The 21,948-nt window shown below is 40.5% G+C and overlaps 1 protein-coding gene across 1 annotated transcript in view; it reads left to right on the top strand.

The window, feature by feature from the left end:
* The window catches only part of FREM2 (FRAS1 related extracellular matrix 2), a 211,593-nt gene that overhangs the window by 6,909 nt on the left and 182,736 nt on the right, over positions 1 to 21,948 (top strand). Inside the window, exon 2 of the mRNA XM_014604798.3 lies at positions 3,492 to 3,581. Within this exon, the coding sequence (XP_014460284.2) occupies positions 3,492 to 3,581 (90 nt within the window). The remainder of the gene's footprint in view (positions 1 to 3,491; positions 3,582 to 21,948) is intronic.

The raw sequence follows: 21,948 nt of genomic DNA, 5'->3' as shown, positions 1-21,948 counted from the left end.
GAAGCATGGATTTGTAGGCATGGAATGAACCTCAAAGGCCAAGTCACCCCAGTTTCAGCACAGAATGCAGGAAGATTCTTTCTTTGTTCAGGTTTAAAATGAGAACTGATTTGGGGCTTGGCAGTCTGTACTGGATATTTCTGCTATGTTTACTTTAAGTAGAATTTTGCTCCCATTAATATGTAGTAGTAATTCATTGGCATTACTTGCATGGATATAGTACTTGAGTTAAGTAACAGTGGCAGACTTGAACATTGTGAAAATAAATCCTGAAATTTTGCTAACATCCACCTCTTTCACACTCTTTTCCTCCCTTTTATACTTAAAATATTACCATGGTCTGAAGAAGGAGAAAAAGGACACAGGCTGTAAGGATGATGTAGTCTCCAAACAAGCCCAACAGCCACTTAACATTTGAAAAGTGTCAGTTATTACTCCGGTTGTCTAAGCTTCAAAGCAGTTTCTTCATTGATTTTTCTCCATTTACATCTATATTACTGTAATAGTAAATGCAGAGAATGCATGAAGGGAAGCCCTTCACAGCTGGTAATTTCAAACTCCTAGTGCTACTTGGGACAAAAATATTCACAAAGAAATTTGCTTCTGTTTAATCACACAGCGCTCATCTCTGCAAGTCAGGGCTGGTATTTGTTCATAGCAGATATTCATTAAGTTTAGAAAATGTTCCAAAACAGGGAAACTATTAATAAACTTCTAAGTCTAACTCCCAACATTAAGGAAAATAAAGTGTGTATACTATTTGATTAGCTAATGTTGGTGTAGTGTTTTGAGTGTAGAAATGCTGAGCATTGTTTTAGGGCCTACTATAACTGTTTTGGTTAAGTTTGATTATTAAGGGCTGGACAATGCCCCCGCATCTCTGTGGTTATGCAGGGTGGTGAAAGAATTTAGTGTCTGCCATCATATTCTCTTTTGAAATCAGGTGTAGTTGTTAAATCTTGTATTTCCTGGAAATCCTCTGCATCACGAGACACCCCAAAGGGGCCACAGAGCCAGAACTCAACCTTAATATACCACCCATAGTTGTAATGATTGCATAGGATTTTGGAGTATGCTGCGTGCCCTTCCCTGAGCCAATGCTTTTAAAGACATCTGAAGGAATTTAATACATTTATTTTAAATTGATAAGTGTACCTTAATGAGGAAAAGACAGTAACAATAGCCAAATTAATTTGGTATAAATTTAGCTCAACAATCAGATTTTTCATCTAGTGTTGCCAAAGAAAAAGTTATAGGACTGCAAATCATTCTAGAATTCCATAAACTGTCTAGAAAGTGTTTAGCTGTAGTACAAATGAAAGTATTATCAGTGCACTATGCTTGCAACTAAGCAAGTGTTAATGTATCCAAACGAGCTATGGAAAAATCACATAAAATAACTCGAGTAACTCTAAATGTGTGTTTAACAAGGGAAAGGAAAGGTATCCATCTGCTCTGCTCTTGTCAAAAATAAGGTTTTGTCTAATAGATGGTTTTTTAGGAGCTAATCCTGAAAACATTTACCCAGGTGCTTAGCTTTTTGCATGTTAGAGCCATTGGATTTAATAGAACTGCTCATGTGGAAAGTTTAGCATTAGAGTAAGTTTTTTGGAGGATGAGAGTTTTCATTTGTTTACTGCAATTTCATAGTGTTCATATGCAGCTTTTGTATTACCCCATAATTCTTTATGCTTGGCATTCTTTTAAATACTTACTAAAAGTAACTGTGTAATAACAAACACATCTTAATCACTCTCTTTATTTGCTTGCCCTAAAAGAAGCATGTCTGGTTTTAGGACTATAGCTTAGGGAGACAGGCAGGAGACCTCTAACGATAGAGTTTTGACATGCTTTCACCAATCAGTTTACATGCCTGGACTTGGAGAGAGACTTTTATTTTGGTATTTGAGCTTCACTGTAATACTATTACTTACTAAATCTTTGTCTAAAATGAGGTGCTCATGACATTATGCTCTGTACACTAGATGTAATGGAATTACATAAAAAGAGATATGTCCTTGCCACTGTCTTTAAGAGGGAAGTTTTTGTATCCTAGAAAATTCTTCTTGGTTCTACCCAAAGTTACAATGCCATATTAACTAATAACTGGTTTGTCTTTTGCTTTTTTCTCTGCTTCTATTTATCTTGCTGTAATGGTGGCTTTAAGATTTGTTACCTAAATAGTTTAAATCTGCTGTTACTAAACTTTATTCTGTTTAAGCAAATTTTATCTGGCTGTATTTTTAAACAGTCTGCTCATATAGCATCTGATCACCTCTATTTTTTATTAGAGGCCATGTTTTGTAAAAAATATGTCAGTACTGATAAGAAGGATGGTCTGGGAGTAGATCTGGGATATATCTGCCTCGCAGATTGCAGTGTAGTAGAGAGCTATCTGATGGAGTTTCTAACAAGCTAGCTCAGACACAAGAAGCATGTCACTGTTGCAGTCCAGCACTGCATGTGGGCAAATTTTCTGTTTCTTGGTTCATGTAAAGCCTGCTCAAGTATCTCTATGCTATACTGCAGTCTGCAATGCAGACATGCCCTAGGTTTTAATTCCCTTATTAACTACAGCTTTCTTATATGACCTTGGGTAAGTCAGCATATCAGAATTACACATTACAGTGATGTTGACAGGATGTTGCTGCCAACCTTCGTCCCAGCTTCTATGATCTGACCCTGTTACTGGTGAAGCCCCCTGCCACTGACATGCTCCTCCCCCCTCCTGCCTCCTCAGCTGCATCTAGTGGGTGTGCATGCTAGTTCCAGCCCATGAGTCTTATGTTGCTGACCCAGTCCAAATGAGTTGTTATTAGTATAAAGAACACTAGCAGAATCAGCTCTAGAAAGTGCAGTGCAAGAAAGTGTGAAAAAAATCTGCATTTTCTTACCAGCATTTGTGATTTACATGTGAACAAATTTCGTCTGGGTTCTCTTTACAAGTACGTGGGAAAGGATTTTTAAAAAATAACTGTTTTCAAGGCATGTGTTCTGTTGACACCAAAATTCTTTAACTTAAACATAACACCCGCAGAGTCTCCGTGTGCCTGATGAATGGTGTTTGTGCCCGAAAGCTTGCGAAGAACTTTTTTGCACCTATTTAGTTGGTCTAATAAAATATGTCACATCTACCCAAAGAACCTTGCTTGACTTTAACAGATAACTTAGACCTCTGGTGGACAAAGCAATGATATTTGTCAAGTATTTACTGCTTTCTCTTGTTTCATTGTTGCCAGCTCTCATGATTTTTGGCCTTGTTCTTAAGTCTCTGCTTTGGGAATGTGAAAAACTTAGCTCTTTCTTTTATATATATATATATACAATTTATTAATATATTAAAATTAATATACTTATATATAAAAGAAAGAACTAAGTTTTTCACATTCCGGAAGCGTAAACTTTAAGAACAATGCCAAAAATCATGAGAGAGTTGGCAACACTGTTGTTTACATTTAAGGTAATAATGTATTTATCTTGGCATTTTTCAGCTGATGTAGATGACATGAAGATATGCTACATTTTAAGAGAAGGTGATAATGCAACAAGTGACATTTTCTACTTTTCTGTTGAAGATGGTGGTAAGTACTCCTACCCAATTACTTTTTTTTTTCGTGGACATAATCTCTCACGTGTTTTAGCTGACTTTCAGGATACTTATATAAGCTATTACTCCACAGGCTTTTGGACTTTTCCAGGATTGTTAATTACTGTTACTGTGGTTGCAAAGCATAGTTTTGAAGGAAATGATAGCTATATTAGTGGAAAACATAAACAGCTTATTGTGGTAAAGTGTGGAATTCCTCACAAAAAGGCTCACATACTTGAACTTCATATGTTTTTCTAGTGTACCCCTAGCCCAAGCACCAGACAAAAGGTTACAGCATAATCTCTCTTCAATTACCATTCCTGCTATAGTAGTGGCTGCTCCTATTCAGAAGCTCCAGCAGTGGCTGCTCCTGTTCAGAAATTTTGGTGATATTAAGAGTGATTAGTTACTGATGAATTTCAGTAGTTGAGAATTTCACAGGAGTTGGGAAGAGGGAAATATAGCTATTTAAAAAAAAAAAATCTGACACACTTGGTCTTCAGTAAAAAAATAAAAGAATACCAGGACAAAAGAAATGTTAGTACAAACGAGGGAAAAATATGCGTGTAAATATGTCTAATTATATTTTTTTGTTGTTGTGCCTTGGGGCAGAGTGATAAACTATGTGATCTCTTAATGTCCCTTCCAAATCTTTATTCTGTGATTTTATGATTTTCTCCAGGGTTACATTTTAAGGAATGACCATAGTTATTCCCTAGCTTTAGGTGTCCCTGTGGCATATCAAATGACTGCTAGGTTATGTTGCTTTAACATATTTTCTCAATAAAAATAAATACATTGCTCTTTTGGGAAGCAACAATGAATTTTTAAGAAGAACAATACGTTCAGCTAGCCTGTGCTTAGTCCTTATGCTCCCCATCCCCTTGCACTTGGTCACAAGAAGCATCAGCCATAGACTAACCCATTGCAATAGTAGTTGTGAGCAGGGACTGTTGAACTCCCCTTTCTCTTCCAAGCAAAACTGCCTGGGAGGAGCTGCCCATAGCCTTATGCCCATCCTTGCTAGCCCATGATTGGGGGCCAGTACACAAGGGGACATTCTGGGCTAGATTGGTGATGCAGAATATGCTTCCTTCCTACATACCAGACAGCTGTGGAAGGGATGCAACCTTGTGAGGCACAAAGGCAGCTCTTAGCATTTGAAACTACTTTTGGAAATTTTATTGCTAATCTCTAGTCTCTCAGGGACCAAGATAGGAACTACTGATCTAGAACCTGAAGCTTATTTTTCCCACATATTTTAATTAAACTAGTACCTAAATCTGGGGATAGTCAAATCTAAGAGAACAGTGCATGAAACCCTGCGTTGTGCTTTATGTTTTCTCTGTAATGCCATAGTTCTGTTATGACAAAAGTCACAAACTGGTGGTTTCACACAGAGTCCTCAAATCTGTTTTCTAGAACAACTATATAGGGTTGAGAAGGCTTTCTATGTGTGACAGTAGCTTTATTACATAAGGTTTTTGGTTCAGAGATCGATGCAAGTAGAGGGTAGTTTGTTCTTAGTCTTTGTCTCTGATGCCAGTTCTTCAGGCAAAGTTGCTCCCTAAGAACTAAACATTGCTAGGGACTTCCAGGGTACTTGTTTTACTTACATATATATCTCCAAAGGCAGTGAAATAAGTCATGTTTAGAGTATGCCTGGACTCTTGTGCTATATATTTCTTTTCCACTAGTAAATGAACCGGCAACATATGTTGGTACTTGACAGAGGCACATCAATATTTACTTCATAAAAAATGTAATAATACAGTATTTTTCATGATAAAGTGAAGAGTAGTTTTGCTGCCAAGCTAATCATTGTTTTTTTTTTGTTGAACCTTCAAGTTTTCTGAATTGGGCTGTGCCTCAGATCTATTATTGCTTTACATGGGCTTTAGTTACGTATAGCAATGTGTTTCCATGTTTGCTTAACCTGTGGAAAGATTGAGTTATACGTTGAAATAGTTTGTAAGAAATGCTTTGCTTAAAACAGTGAGCTTATATTTGGAAGGGATGAAATTGGAACTAAAACACTAAAGTCTGGAATAACAACTAAATTGCACCAACAGGCTAGAATCTGTGGGAGTTTATACATGTGCTCTGGGAGTGGGGTAGGGGGTATTATAATCTGACCAGCTCCAAGAGCCAGTCTAATTAAAGCTCCCAGAGCATCACGTGTATCAGTATCCTGACGATGAAAAATGGCAGCAGGGGCACTTTAAAGCTCATTGAGCAAGCTTTAGTTAAATGCCCCCACCACCATTTTCAGCATGGGGATGCTGATACACGTGACACTGGAGTCTGCAGGAGTGCTGTAGTTACCATGCTCTAGGAGACTCAGTTAATTGAGTCTGTTCCAAAGCGCTGTAATCAAAGTGTGTCAGAGCAGCCTCACTGCACATGTATAGGCACCCTATAATTGCATATGAAAAAAAATCAGAAGCTTACTTTTCTAGCCTTCTCAGAGGGACATCAAAGCCAGGGTTGTGTAGCTCCAATAAATTTGAGAGAATGTGATTGGTGCATGGACAGTTCTTTGCATTTTAGGTTTGAAGCCAGCTCCTTGGGAAAGAACAAACAGAATATTTAGGAAGGAAAATTCAGCACAGAATACCAAAATCCACACAGAATTACATAGTGTATGCTTCAGACTTCTCCTTCTGTTTCCCAAGTTAGCATTGCTGTTGAAATTTTTCAGAAATAAATGCAATTATGATGGTTGCAATTGGTCAGCTCCTATGGATATAAATTAAGTAATTCACTCTTCCCTTGGGAGCAGATTCTGAGGTGTTTGTTCTGGTTGATTTGTAGCAACATCTGTAAGTGGTCCCAGTCAATTCAGTGGCAAGGTGTCAGAATGCAACTTAATGAATGGATGAATTCTGGTTCAAATACTCTGCTAATATGTAGTTATATTACATAAGTGCAAAACTGTTCTGAACACATTTTTGGGTGTTTGTATTGCACTCAGGCCCATGCTAGGACAGGCCTTAGTTTGTCTCCTCAGCTTTCTTGTGCCTCAAAGATGCAGTGCCAGTCCTGGAACTCTTTTGGCAATATACAAGATTGTATATTCAGGACTCCATAATTCTGGACTTCATCATTCTCAAGCTACCTGTAATGTACTGTAAACTACTGTCTGGTGATATATGTTTTTGGTCTGTTGCCTGGCAGAAGGATGAAGAGTGTATTTCACTATCTCTTCTGTTGATATTTGATTTGCTTCCAGTCTGAGCAATGACATAAGGTGGAAGGTGTATTTCTTCAGAATCTGTTTTAAATAGCGTACTGATTCTACTGCCTGATTATGATGCTTTTACTCACATTGGACTCCTCAGCTAGTGTCTTTAACTTGAGTAAGAAGGAGGGTCTATAATGCTCTGCCCTGAAGCAGCTCTGGTAAGGAATTTTGACACAGAGAATTTCAGTTCCTCCTCTGTTCACTTTTTGCTTTGGAGGACAGTAAATTATTGCTGCCCTCGAAAGGGTGGAGTTTGTTTCTCTTTCTACACTTGGCCAGCTACTGCGGCTAGTGAGTGGGAGATGCAAGAGTAAAGAAGTGGAACCAAGGCTCTGCCTGTTCTCTTTGCCTTGCCTACTTATATGATCAGAGGGGAATACCAGAGAGCGGGGTCTATACTTCACATCAGATGTAAACCCAGGATCTGAGTAGTTCAAGTTTTGAGAAGACATACTGTGAGCGAAGAAAGACAGAAAGGCAGCTGAGCCCAGTAAACAGGACTTGGTAAATAGTTGGTGAAACCATTTAGTAATCTATTACTAAATATGAATAAGGATGATACAACATGGAATCAATCCCAGTATAATTACAAAGGAGTGCTGTAATACTTTAATTTAAAAGCTGCTTAATTATATTATACTTCTGTAGTTCCTTGAAAATTTAACCAAGGTTTTAAACTCCCAAGAATGGCTTCCCTTCAATGTTGTTTACCTGTGTAGGTGTCACACTGAAAGATTTCTTGTGGTATTCTTTGTCAAGTAGCTTGTTTCATAAGAAAGTTATTTAAACATTTATTTTGTCTTTTTAAAATTGATATTTTCATTAAATATGATATTCTATTAAAGGCAGAGCACAGTTGTGCTTACAGAATCTGAAGATTCTTTGTCTTGTAAGACAGCAATTTACTTTATAAGTTTGGTCTCTTACTCAAATTTCACTATACTTAGGATGGGAAATAACAGTATTTGAGTACCTACAGGTATGTGCTAATAGTATGTGTTGATGGTTATCACTCTTAAGTGTGATAATGGATTCAGTCTTCTGTTTGGGGTTAGGATCTGCTTACACATGCCCTCATGCTTGTGTGGAGACCCATTAACATTAATTGTCACATAAACCCCATTAGGTGTATAACCTGCTTGATCTTGCTACAGAAACTGGTCGTAGCTTTGTGTGGATGGCAAGAGAGCCACAGTTTTACTTTCTTCTTTTTACTTAGTTTTTTGTACTGCTAAGTTGGAAAAAAAAGAGAAGAATTTTGGAAAATTTTAGCTCCTACTATGTGAACATTTAAGAGTAGTTAATTTTGAAGGCTAAAATTATGAAATCCCTTGGTGTATTAGCAAGAAGTCCATTACCAGAAAATGAGAGAGAATTTATGAGATCTTTATAGGCAGAGATGGCAGTAGTTGAAAGAAATGGAAATCCAGGGTGATGGAACTGCTAGACTTGTTTATGACAGAGAAAGTCACAGTGTTCAGAGACTCTTGTAATACATAGGTATATTTATTAGATTGAGGGCAAAGAGTCAGCCTTAACTGAAAATTTCTGAGCCTGTAATTGGTATAATAAAGTCACTTAATGTAATTTAAACATAGTATAATAAACTTGTGACAAGCTCTAATAAATACAATGACTTTGTACTAGTAAAAAGTCAAGGGAATGCTTTGCATAGTAGCTTCTGTGTGTGTGTAGAGTTAGCATTTCAGATATTTAAAATGCTACCAGTTCTTATGGAATCAAAAAATGAACACACAAATGATCTTCAGTGGGTATGTCTACACGAGATGCTTCAAGCACAGTAGACTGCGCATTAGTGCAGTGGGCAAAACCCATGCTAATGCCCTAATACACATAGTAATAGCTTACTACTTATTAGTGTTACCAAAAAAGTGTGTGCTGGCACTGATGCACAGTAGTGCTCATTAGGGCACATTAAGGTAGTACCTGCAATTACAGGTACTAAACTTAATGTGCTGTAATTATGACATATTAATGAACGAGTAGACATGTCCAGTATGTTGTGCCTATTTCCCTATTTAGAGAATGCCACACAAATTTTGCTTTATCTCTGTTCTGAGACTTTCTTGCCTTGTATGTGAGAAATGACCTCAGTGACTACACAGCTAACATTTAAGGACCTTATTTTACCTTCACTTTATGCCCTATATGCTTCAAGAAAGTGGAGCTAAGTATCTGTTTTGTACACTCTGTGAAAAATTGTTTATATTTCTCTTTCCACTGATGCATGTGTCTAACAATGTGAAAGCACTGAAGCTGTGGCCAGATCCTGCTGCTGGTATGGAAAACACATGTTGTTAATTAATTAATCCTCCCACCACCTCCATAAGGTACAGGACAAGTCTCTTATGGACATGGAAAACAATGGTGAAAGTTTTCTCCTACCCAGGGTCACCCAGCTACCAGTGGTAGAGCTAGTACTAGAGCTCTTTGCTGCTCCACTGCCCCCAGTAAAGTCAAAAGCTTCTTTTTTTGAACGATTCTAATATAGAATTCTCTTCATTTTCCTGTATGTAAAATTATCTTTTCTATTTTGATACTATGGGTATCTTGGAAATATTCAGGGCCAGACCTTCCTTTGGTGTACAGTAAGTGTAGCTACGCAGAGTCTTTCTCATTCTTTGGCTGTAGTCCCTGGCTTGTTTCCTGCTGTGTGCTCTTCAAGCCATTTTATGCCTAGACTGCTAAAAACAGGTATTGAAGTCCTGGTTAGAAGGAGACATGTTAAGGGCCTCAGTGTCAATGTCAGAAAATGTTGATTTATTAAAACTGAAACTTTGCAAAAGTAGAGTGTCAGTTGTGATAACTTTCCTGGTTTAAAAGGAAAAAGGAAAAAAAAGTTCTAGAAATGACAAAAGATGCCATTTTTTATTTTTTCAGGAAAACTTTGTCTTAGGGTTTGAAGCAACTTTTTATTTTAAAATTTTAAAAAAATTACTAAAACACACAAACATTATAAAATAATTGAAAATCAGTATTATGTTTGACCGAATCCTTTATTTATTTAGTTAGTTAGTTTATTTTTTGAAGTGCAAACATGTGATATTTCAACTTTTGCCCTGATTCTGGAGGGGAGAAAAGATTCAAAATCTCGATCACATGGGCAGGAGCACCATTTCCCACCCAGCTCTATTGTTAAGAGAAACTCATCCTTCTCATCTTGACTGTCTTCAGTGATGGTGGTATGTCTGTCTGAATCTGCCTCTTATTTAGGATACCACCCAGAAGTACAGCCCCATGTGCTGCACACATACCAAACCCATAAATGAGGCAGTGAAGGCACTATGGGACCCTGCCCCCTCCCCCCCCCCCCCCCCCCCCCCACACTCTGCCACTTTCAAGTTCTGTATCTTCAGCATATTTAAGAATGGCAGCATGGGTGCCCTGATGGTGACTTAACTACTTTATTTTAAAAGTTGGCACTTGAGAAGTGGAAGCAGGCAGAGCATGCTTCTTGGCTTGGAGAGGGCCTTGGAAATGATACAGATGTACTGCATTAGTCCTACTTCCTGTGCTTTCTAGCCACATAAGTTGTGACTGCAGTATGATGTCTTAAGGGTAGAATGATTTCAAGTGAGGAAATTATGACAACTTTTCATGGTTGTATAAGGAATGGAGAGGGTCCTTAGTGAAGGGAAGAAACAAAAATTTGTGATTCAGAATCTTTTGAATAATCTTTCTCAGCATAAACTAAAGCCTTGCAAAGCCAAGGCTCACGGAAAGCGATGATTTACATCATTAGCTAAATCTTATTTAAACTCTTTATTCCAGATCCATAAATAACTTCACATTGCACTGCATTTTCTTGTTTCAACATTTGGTTAAATCTCGATAGTTCTAAGGAACTTTCAAACACAAGTCTCTAAATTAAGCCTTTAAAACTAGATTCTGGGAAAACTTCATAGACATGTTCCAAATTGTGTTTATGCAAGAACTGATGCCAGTTAAAAACATGCAGATCTACTACTTAGAGCTATCTTCCATTATTAAGCTTATGAAGTATAATTATTTCATCTTATGTCATCCTTAATTTATATAAACATAGAATAAAACATTTTTGGAATTTTACCACCCTGGTATGCTTTGTTCATTTCTGAGGGGACAATGTTGTGTTCCTGGTTATAATTATAGTGTTAAAACAGGTGTCAGTGCTATTTCTTCAAAGCCACAACACTGGTGTGATTTCTAGTACATGGTATAATAATAACTTTGGAACAGAAATTTTGGACTCAGAGTAGCTGACAGTTCTCAAAGAAGCAATCTACCAAAATAACATTAAGAACGATTTGTGGCAGCATTGCTTGACCTCTCGTGTGGCATTTGAAATATTAGTCTTGGAAGGAAGGTTAATTTACTTTTATCTTTGGCATAAAAAACTGAAGCAACGTGCATTGTATCAGGGGTACGTTTGGTCATTTACTAACCAGTGAAATAGGATTCTGGTCAGTTGCCAAGCTTGTTGCTTCTGTTTTGATATGCTCTAGTTTGGTGTTCAAACAATTTTCCATACGTCACACTCCTCACTGTAAGCCTTACCACAGGTTTTAAATAGTAGTTTGACACTACAGTACAAAAAATATTGTCTATAAATAAATCGTTAGTTCATTGGAGGTTTTCAGTCATTACTGTATGCCATTGAAGAGTCATAGCTAAGTGAAAAGCTATGTTGAATAGTTATGAAGAGTAAGGGAGGGCCTGCACTTTTTGTCAGCAGATACTACTGATACAACTTCCATTTAAATATGTGAAGAGACTCTGAGCACCTTCTGTGAAATTAATTTAGTTATACTTAGACGTTCTTAGGACATTTGTGAGAACAGCTGAATTTTCAGTTCTGCTTGTTGTAAAACAAAATGAAGAATTGTTGTTTGGCCTTGCTAAAACAAGTAACCAAAACTATTTTATTTCAGGCCAAGCAAAATATTTTTCTTGATCCGAAATGCAGCATTGTGTTTCCATATTGGTAATTTGGAACCAAAGCAGAGGAAATAGAGGGATAGGCTTATATGTCATTCACAAAACCAATAAGAAGGAGGTAGCTGTGATGCTTCTGGTTCTTTAAACCAGTAGATTGGGGTTAGTGCACTGGCTTGATTGTGGGATATCCAGGTTCATTATCTTTTCCTCTTTGGGGGTATCCCATCTTCTAAAGAGTGCCTGTGCTTTTGGGCATTCAGAGTGGATTCCCCCCCCCCCCCTTGGCGAAACTGTCCCACTTCTAAAGTACTTGAATGCTCCTTGGATCAGAGACTGGAACCAGGTATCTCAGTTTCCTAACCACTTAGCTGTAGAGTCTCTCTTTTTCTCTCAGTGAACAGCTTTAATAGGAGATATTAGGAGTGCTCTACCTAGGATACCCCCTAGTCTGCTAGGTAGGACACTCTCCTAGAAGCTGGGAGACTTTGTTTTCAACTGTGCAGGCAGAGTGTCTTTGAACTTGAGGGTCCCATGCTTCAGAGGAATGACATAACTACCAGGCTAAGGGGGCTTTTCTCCATGCTGGTGGTGTGAATCTAGCTTCCCAAGTATTTTTTTTAAGCTGGAACAATTCAGTGAATTTGCAAATAGTTCTGGAGTAACTAAATTAAAGCTATTTTTTGGCAAATAAACTGTTCACCCCAAAACAAAATTTGCCCACCACTACCCCAAAAGCCAGATTGAGCTTAATGCATTCCCTTGAAAAGCCCTGTTGATTTGAGTGGGACTACTGTAGTGATTCAAGTGAGAAAGATTTGGCTCAGGTAGCTTTCTGCCCTTTAAGGACATCTATACACTTGCTCCAGGGTGGAGGGGGAGGCCCTTTAATTAGAGTGGCTCTGAGAGCATCTCTAATTAAAATGTTTGCAGTGTCATGTGTATTCAATGTCCTGCACTTCAAAATGGCAGCGGTTACCATTTTGAAACATGGGGATGCTGAATAACATGATGTGGAGACTGCTGGTGTGTGCTAATTAGAACGCTCCAACATGTACACGTTGGAGCAGAGGTCCACCATGTGTATATGTACCCTAAGTGCTTTACAAACAAGAACACTTCTGTTTTTATATTTAAGTTGTTGTCTACTTTCTTCTTACGCTTGAAAAGGCATGGCCCATGGTAAAAATAAATAATAAAGGCAGGACAGTAATGTGAGGTACAAATACAACTATTAAAGGGTTAAAAAGATGCATTAGACTTAAAGTGAAAAACTGAGCACTCTGGAGCATAAAACAGAGGGTTGGTGGCATAAGACAGGGGTTTTCAACCTTTTTGGGTCATTGTACCCCCGGCGGCCGGTCGAGAAGGCAGGAGTCCCCCAGTGGCCAGACGAGCCCCAGTTGAAAACCCCTGGCATAAGATATCTGTTGAGATACACTAATGTCCAAACAAATGTCTAAAAAGCTGTAGAGAAACATGATGTGAGAGAGAGAACGTTGGGCACAGTAGGTGAGCTCCAGTCTTTCCTGATGTATTGATTCATGGCTCAGTTTATTCCCACTGGGTTGTCCAGTGAAAGGTACAGGATGAAGCCATCACTCTTATTTCTCATTTTACTTATCATTTAAAATAAAAACCCTGATTTTTTTCATGATGATATGGTAAATGTTGCATCCATGGAAGAAATTTATTCAGAAATGTATTTAGTTTCCCGTGAGGTACATTGGTTTTAACTACCAGTGGTAATTTGATTTTTTTTTTTTTAAATTGTTAACTTCAGATATATGTTAGAATTGCAATTTTCAGTCAAGCAAGGCTTGTGACTCTTGATCTATTGGAGGAATGTTAAGACTTGAGGGGTGCATCAACACATGTATTAATACCTTTTGTAATGCTCATTAAATTTAGTACCTCCAATGTGAGCTACTAAATTAATGCTCATTAGGCTGTGCTAATGCGCAGTAGGGCATTTGCTTGCTTTTTTAGTGATGCTTAATGCGTAGTAGACTATTTATTTTATTAGCGTAATGTCACTTTTTTACGTAATGCTTTAATGCTCAGTAAAATAGTCTACTGTGCATTAAAGCTAATATGTAGACATGCCTGAGAGATCTTAATTGTTTTTTCAGTGGTTTTTAAAATTTCCCTATTGGTGTTAAACAATTCAAATTCATGCTTCTTAAATTACACTGGTTTATCTCCTGCTGTTGCAATACAACCTCATTGTGGCATCTTAACACCATATTAACAAACATGTTCATGGAAGATTTTATTGCCTCTTTAAAAATCTTAAGTCAAAAGCTTATTTGTATTGTGTTACATAACTGACTGATGTGATGAATTTATATCTGCCTAATCAGCTCTGTGCACTGGCAGGCCTGGGGAATGTGTTGTAGCTGAAAACCTATATAATCTAGTAATGGCAGATTAGTACTGCTTCTGTAAAATATCTGCTGCCAGACTGAGAAACAGACCTGAAATCTGCAGGTAGTCTTGCTTCTGTATTTTCAGATGATCAGGCAAATGATATGGGCTTCAACTGCTGGGTCATGCAAGAGGCTGAGTTTACTGTCCTCATCACTCCCTCTTGTATCCTCTGGAGAAAGGAAGAGCTTAGTTGCATCGTATAAACACGTAATATGTTTGGATACAACCCAAGTTTGCATAATAGTGGTAAAGCAGTACTCTTTCCAGTCAGTTATGAAGAATGTTGAAAAGAGGAAGCAGACAACAATAAATAAGGAAGAATAACAGCAAAATGAAAATCACTATTAGGGTAAATCAAGGTCATTAGTTTGTCTTATTTTATTTTTTGTTTAGCTTTCACTCCAGTGGGAATTTAACCAGGCATATTGTGCCTTGGTTTCTCTGGAAATCTCTTCAGTTAATCTTTGTTTTACAGAATGCTCTGAACTCTCTTATAGAGTTTTAGGGTTAAGTAGTAGGAAGAATTCCATTTAGAAGTTCATCCAAGGATGTTCTTTGAAAAAATGCATTTTTTGTATTTTCTTCCTACTTCAATAGTCTCTCAGCTTCTTTTAAGGTAAACTCCTTGTAACATATTAATTCATTTGATGTGATGCAGCATTTCCCTGAATGTTTGCCAGGATACAAATTCCAGTGACTTGTAACGTAAGTGCTGGCATACTGCTTCTGTCATTCTGCAGCATAATACATATTTTGTTCATTTCCTCTCAGGTTGTAAGAATGCTGTTATCACGCACCTTGCTGCTGCTTTAGAGCTGTATGGTTTGGGTATAAAACATTAATTAAATCAGGAGTTGTAAAAGTAGCTGTAATAATGGCAACTTTTTCAGTGAGTTTTTGATGAAGCCCTTGCTGTGAAGAGAGCAGGGGTCTGATCCTGCATCAGTGAAAACAACAAGACTTTGCCAGTGACTTCAGTGAGATCAAGGTTCGGTCATAATGGAATGCAGTTACCAGTGACAAGATTTGGAACATATTTCTATTTATTATCCTCAACGCTAGCATACCCCCAAAGCTTCTAAAGTTTGGGGTCCTAAATTTCTGGTGTTTTTTGCTCCAGTAAAAGACAGGGATATAGAAAGAGGAGGTGAAGTAGCACACTGTACCCCTCCTTTTAGACCAAGGTGAAGGAGCAGCAGCTCAGGACTTTTTAAAGTCCCTGAAGTAGGTAAGAATCCCTCCCATCATCTTCCTCTTTGTGCTCAGTGGCATGTACCTTCCCCAATCTGCCTCCCTCACCCTCCACTGCTGCTGTCTCTGGGCCAGCAAGTGGGTACTTCCTCCAGGCTTGATCCCTTTGGGGCTTTCCCACCAGCCCAAGAGCAGGTGCAGGGAGAGGGAACCTGTCTACTGCTGCTGCCCCTGGCTGAGCCCAGCTCCCCACACAGTCATGCTCACTCTTTCTCTGGTCCAAAAATATGCAATGTGGAATGTGGAAAGTAGAAGAGCTTCACCAGAAGGGATTGGGAGAGCCTTACCTCTAAAATTGCCTGTCTTAAAAGTTAGTGTTGAAAGTTAGAGTATAGATCAAGGGTGGGAAAAATACAGGCTGCAGAGTCAGATCCGGCCCACCATGTGATTCTGTCTGGCCTTGCTCAACCCAGACATGGGTAGCCTGGGCCGTGGTGCATGTGGCCAGTCCCACCACCCCCAGACACTGAGTTGCCACTTGGCCCAGAGTGCTGCCCACCCTATACTTGTACACGGCTCTTGGGCAAGTAGGGGGGTTGACTCAGCTCTGCCCACCCATCCCACTCCTAGATGTTGCTTCCGGCCTGCCTGTGGCTCCATCCCATCCACCTCGCCAAGCACAACCTGTCTGTGGTAGTCCTGGGCCAGTTTCCTTGGAAACCCTGCCTGTGGTAGGTGCAAGGCGGATGGGCCCAGGGATGGACAGAATTGATTGGCATCCCCCAGCTGCCCCCTCCACTTGCCTCCTGCCACACTGGGTAGTGTAAACAGCTGTGATGGGGGGGATGAGGCTGGGTCAGCACTGCCTCCCCAGCCCCCCCGCTCTGGCCTTCAATAGCTCAACACTCCTTTAGCAGTCCTTAATTGCCCACCCCTGGTATAGATTATTGTTCTGGCAGAGAGAAAATATAAGCTAAACCTTGTGTGATTGCTCTTAGCAAAGGATTTTGGGGCAAAAGAGGACACCTTATTTCTGGAGGCAGTGTCATGCAGAGATACCCCAAGCTCTCTGAATATGCCAACTCACATACTGAAGCAGGCTCATGAGAGGTATAAACTATCAGGACTGCATTGGTTTCAATGCAGGTAGGAGAGTTTGCAGCGCCAGATCTGCTCCATTTGTTTAAAGTGTAATCCTTTGATTAAGGGGAACTGAGTAACAAACCATGATTGAAAAATGCTCTTATATTTTTAATTTTTTTTCAGAAAATATTTACAGAGTTCCTCTTCTCATTGCTCTCCTGCAAAATATACTTTTGTTACATTTTTGTAAAAAATGTCAGCATTTGCCCTTCCATAATTCCAACTTTATAATCTCTTGAAAGGGGAGCCAGAATGGAAGACAACATAACATTTGGCAGTCTAAATGATTTCAAGATTTTTTTTTTTTTTTTATAGAAAACAAACCAGCCTTGAGATTTTAACTTTCACATGTTGGTAGACTACTTTTTCTACCTGGAGAGAAATTCCTGTCTCAAATTGCCATCAGACTTGATTATTCTAACAATCCTCTCTTCACAACTCTTTAGTGTGTTTCATTAGTAAATGTAAGACCAAGTGATTTATTCATATTTTTATTGTATATGATAGTAACTCATGCAATTATTTTTGAGGAATGTATACATTTTCAACAAATATCCAAGTAAAATATATTTGCATAACATTCCAAGTTTATTTACATGTTCAGTGTGGGTCAAATTATTTTCCAAGATAAATTTGTGATCAACAAGTACTTGCCATCAATTTAGAATGGTTTGGGGGAAGTATTTCATAGCGTCTGGTTTTTCTCCTTATAGAACCCCCCCACTAAGTCCTCTAAAACAGCCCACACATCAGCTGCTTAAATGCATTTTACTAATCTCACTTTTCAAGCAGCCAAGAGAATTAAGTTTCTGTGCAATGACTCTTTGCTGCTTTCAAAATGCTTACAAATGGAAAGAGCAAAAGAGGGTCCCAATAAAGGGTATAACTTAAACATTTACACATCAAGTTATTTAAACTATTTATAGTAAAGTTATAGCAACTGCAAAGCAATGTCAGCAATAAGAGAAGGCAGTTTTACAATATTAGTTTGTGAATTGCCTGTTGTTAAAGGGGAAGTGTCAAAGTGAAAACGCAGTATTGTATCATATCACATCATCAGTTTTTAAATAGAAGTCATCATTGATAGAAATGTTGCCAAAATATATGTGGTCTAAGGTGTTCTATAAAAATTCCTTGTCTTCCCTCAGTTATGAGACTATAGTTCAGTGGTGCTCAACCTTTTTCCCTGGCGGGCTGAATGGGTAGTGCCATAAGCTAAATGCTTTCTGCTCTATCATAGGACTCATACAGACATTCAGTTTCTCCTGGGACAGTCACTGATGTCCCAGGAGAAACCATGAGTATACAGATGTTCAGGCTTTTTATCCCAGGATAAAAATGGCCACTACAGAAGAAAAATAACTTGGGAGCAACCATGGTTAAATCATTCCTAGGAAATTGTTTTTCTTGGGAGAGCAAATGTCTGTACATGCCATGGCTTCTCTCAGAAGAGAACATGGTCCTCTAGCTTCTCTCCTTCCCCCACCCCTCAGGGAGACAGTGCATCACTTGCAGGAATTTTCTGGTCCAGAACACTCCCTCTTCACAATCCCCAGATTGTGCTGCAGGAAAAAACAGGCTGACCATGGGCAGTCTGGGTCAGCCAATCAGGGCTGCCTTGTGCATTGGTGTGATCTGTTGCTAGGTGGACTAAGAAAGCCGGCAGAGCATGCTGAGAAACGTGCGCACCCCCAGCTGTTTAGTGTAAACTCTCCACTTTTTGGGGCCTTGGCACCTGAATGTCTGTACATGCAGCTCTGGGTAAGTTTATCTACAAGAACAAACTTGGGAGGATTCTCCCAGGTTGTTTGAATGTGTGTACACAGCCATAGTGTGTTCAGTGTAGAACAATCTGGTTCAGTTACTACAGATTTGAATTCATATAAAATGAGAGCAGGATTCAGTCATACATCTTGAAAATGTTGTGCTTCCTTACAAATTGATTCCCCTGTGTTGTCCTGACTAACCAGCGTAGTGTACTGTTGCATCAAAGCATTTTGATTCTATTTTGGGCAGGGTGCTTTAGAAGCTTAGGGATCTTCTCAGGCCCTGCAACCCACATGATTAGCATGATTAAACCATACCAGTTTCTCTAGTCAACAAGGGTGCCTATATATGAGTGCAGAGGCTGCTCCAACATGCTGTAATTACAGTGTGTCCCAGCAGACTCAATTAATCAAGTCCGCTGGAGTGTGGCAATTACTGTGCTCCCACGTCTTGTGTATTAACATCCCTGCACTTCAAAATGGTGGTGGACTTTATTTAGTTCAAGCGCCCCTGCCACTATTTTGAAGCATGGGGATGCTGATACATGAGATGCTCTGGTGCTTTAATTAGAGCAGCTCTTGGAGCCACTCTAATAAAGTCCTCCCCCTCCCCTGACCTGGAGCATATGTAAAAGTGCCCCAATATATGAGGAAACAGTATAGAATGTCTGACTACCTGTGACTTCCCAAATACGCTTTCTTATTAACTAAGTACTTTTTTACAACTCATTTGATTGGGAGTAGCCTTTAGCAGAAGCCCAGAGCAGTGCTAATTAAGGCTACTCCTGGAGCCATAATAAGGTATCTTTATACCTCAAAAGAAAGAGTGTGATTTCATCCTCATTATACCCCTTGCTACTTTATGGACACTGCCAGCCATGGTGCCACTTAACGCCAAATGTGATAGTATGGGCATCTTTGTGCTATAACTGGAGAGCAAGACTATTAATTCCTTTCACACAGCCTAGCAATTTTTTGTAGACAGTAACTTCACACAGTTGCTGGAGTTAAACCAATAACCTAAAAACCAAAGGGTTTGTAGCCCACTACTAGTCACATGAGCCATTTAATTGCTCATCTTTTATACAGCTAGTACGCTTTCAAAAGGTAATTTTTTTTCTGCACGCTTTTTCTTTTTTGTCTTAAACTGAGGTTGCTTTAGTAGGTATGCGGTTCACACAGAATCCTTGAACTCTGAATTCTTGACATGCCTGAACTAGTGTTGTACTTGGAGAAAAGCAAGTATTTCTCTTTCAGGCTCAGCTTTGCATAAACAATTCATTCTCCTAGCCTTTGCTTATAGATATTGTTCATCCAGTCAGCCAGCTAGATAGGAGGCAGCTCTCTGAGTTTGGCAACAGTTTTCAAAAATACTAGGTGCATTGATCCCTTGCATTGAGGATTTGAAGTTTCAGTACAAATTTTCTGATGGGGAAAAATGGGGTAGGGTAAATACTTTGTGGAATAATGCTTAGCTTTCACTATATATAATATTTGAAACTACAGTACTTGGTCTCAGCCCACCTCGTTACAGTAAAATTGATAAGAAGCCATGAAGAAGCTGATGGAGGCCCCTGGCGAAGCAGAGGCCCCTTGAGGCACTTCATGGCATGAGCCTTGGACTGTGGGTATCCCATGTAGTGGGTGGCAGGCCAGCTTCCCCCTGTTGGCCGCTCAGAACTTTAACAGCTTTTGCTAGCATGGGCGAGCATATCAGTGAAAGTCTGGTGGCACAGTCTTTAGCATGTGGCAGTAACCAGAGTTTAAACTCCTGAGTGACAAAGGGTACGTACTACGGGTGCTAGCTTGTGCTAAAGTTCCTGCTGCCATGACTTCACTGGTGCTACTGCCCATGCTGGTTAAGCCAAAGCAGGTAAACTGACATTCTAAAACCACACCTTCACTCTGTCATGTAGACTCTGTGTTCATAAATTCAATTTTTCCAATTTAGCATGGGTTGGAGCTTATTTCCACAAAATAACAACTTTAATTGGAATTTGCAAGCAAAATTAAAGGCCATGGTGAAAATAGGCAGACATGTATATGGATCTTGCCCTCCCTTCAATTGAATTGTAATGAAAAAATATTTGAATGAGTTTTGACTTTTGTAATTGACTAAGAATATATCATCAGTTTATTAGAGAGGACTGATTTATTACAATCATCTGAGCAGGCTATTTTAAAAACTTTACTGTCCAAGCCCCCAAGGCCTGGAATAGACTTTCCCCAGCGGTGGTGTAAGCACCTACTCTGGACAGGTTTAAGAAACATTTCGATGCTAAGGGACCCCGCTTAATCCCCCAAAAAATATCGAGGTGCCAGCCGGCCCTTCTGCGCATGAGCACAGTTTAAAAAGGGCCCGGCAATGGCATAAGCCTCATTAGAGTCCCAGCTCCAGTGCAGGACGCGTGGGTGTAAACCCGCTGCACCCCCGTGAGCCTAGGGACCCCAGCAGCAACCCCAGGACCCCCGACAAGCCCTGGCCTGCCTGCAGGTAAGCAGGGGCCCGTGGAGGGAGGGACCTAGTTAGCTGGGAGCAGGCTAAGTGGGCTGAGGAGCCGGGGGGGGGCATGACCCTCCTACTTCACCCAGCCCCGCAGGGAGCTGCGCGACCGGAGCCTCATGAACAGGTGCACTCTTAGGCCCGGCGTGCGAGTTCGCGTGGGAGGGCGCGCGGGCGGGCTCGAGGCCCTGCCTGTAAGCCCCTCAGGGTAGACAGTCCTAGCCGCAGTCAGCCCACCAACAGCATGACACGGATGGCCACGCGCCGCACCCCGAGGGTCCCCTTGGGGTCTGTGGCCCCCCACCCTGGCACCTTGGAGACCGACACCCAGACAGAGCCCATGGTTCTGAGCTCCATGCAGACGGAGCCCCTAGCTCTCAGCTGCGGGGGCTGCCTGTCGCTTTTTCAGGCTCTGGGGCCTGGGAGCATGACCACCTCCCCTTGTGGGGTCTGCTCCCTACTGGGGTCTCTGACACACCAGCTGGAGGAACTCCAGGCTGCAGTCCAGAGACTGCGCGCCATCAGGGACTGTGAGCAGGAGATAGACCCCCACTGCCAGGCCCTTCTCCCCTGGGAGGTGGAAGGTAGTTTATGATCTCCCTCCAGGACAAGGGAAGACTCGGGGACCTCCCTTACTGTCCAGCCCAGGGCTTGGACCAAGGTGTCAAAGGGCCCCAAGGCCCACTGCACCAAGGAACCTGCCCCGCTGGAGCTTCGTAACAGGTACGAACCTCTTGCAGCCCCTGCAGAGCCTGCTGAGTTGCTAGGTCCCACAGGCAACACAGATGATACTGTAGCTACTGCCCGCACTCTCCCCAAGACCAAACACAAAGTGTCTGTTGTGGGAGACTCCATCCTGAGGGGGACTGAGGGGGTAATCTGCCACCCTGACCCCTTAGCCCAGGAAGTTTGCTGCTTCCCGGGAGCCAGAATCCGAGACATTGCGGAAAAAATCCCTAAACTCCTCCAGCCCACTGACCACTATCCCATGCTCCTCATCCATGTGGGCACCAATGACACGGCTCAGAGCGCTCCCAGCCGGGTCATGAGGCGCTATAGGGATTTGGGTACAGGGCTTAAGAGGTTGGGGGCACAGGTGGTGTTTTCTTTGATCCTCCCAGTCTCGGGGTATGTTCTGAGGAGGGAG

Source organism: Alligator mississippiensis, chromosome 1 (genome assembly GCF_030867095.1).
Source record: "Alligator mississippiensis isolate rAllMis1 chromosome 1, rAllMis1, whole genome shotgun sequence".
NCBI classification, from domain to species: domain Eukaryota; kingdom Metazoa; phylum Chordata; order Crocodylia; family Alligatoridae; genus Alligator; species Alligator mississippiensis.
Note: the sequence above shows the minus strand (reverse complement) of the source record. Positions and strands in the feature narration are given on the sequence as shown.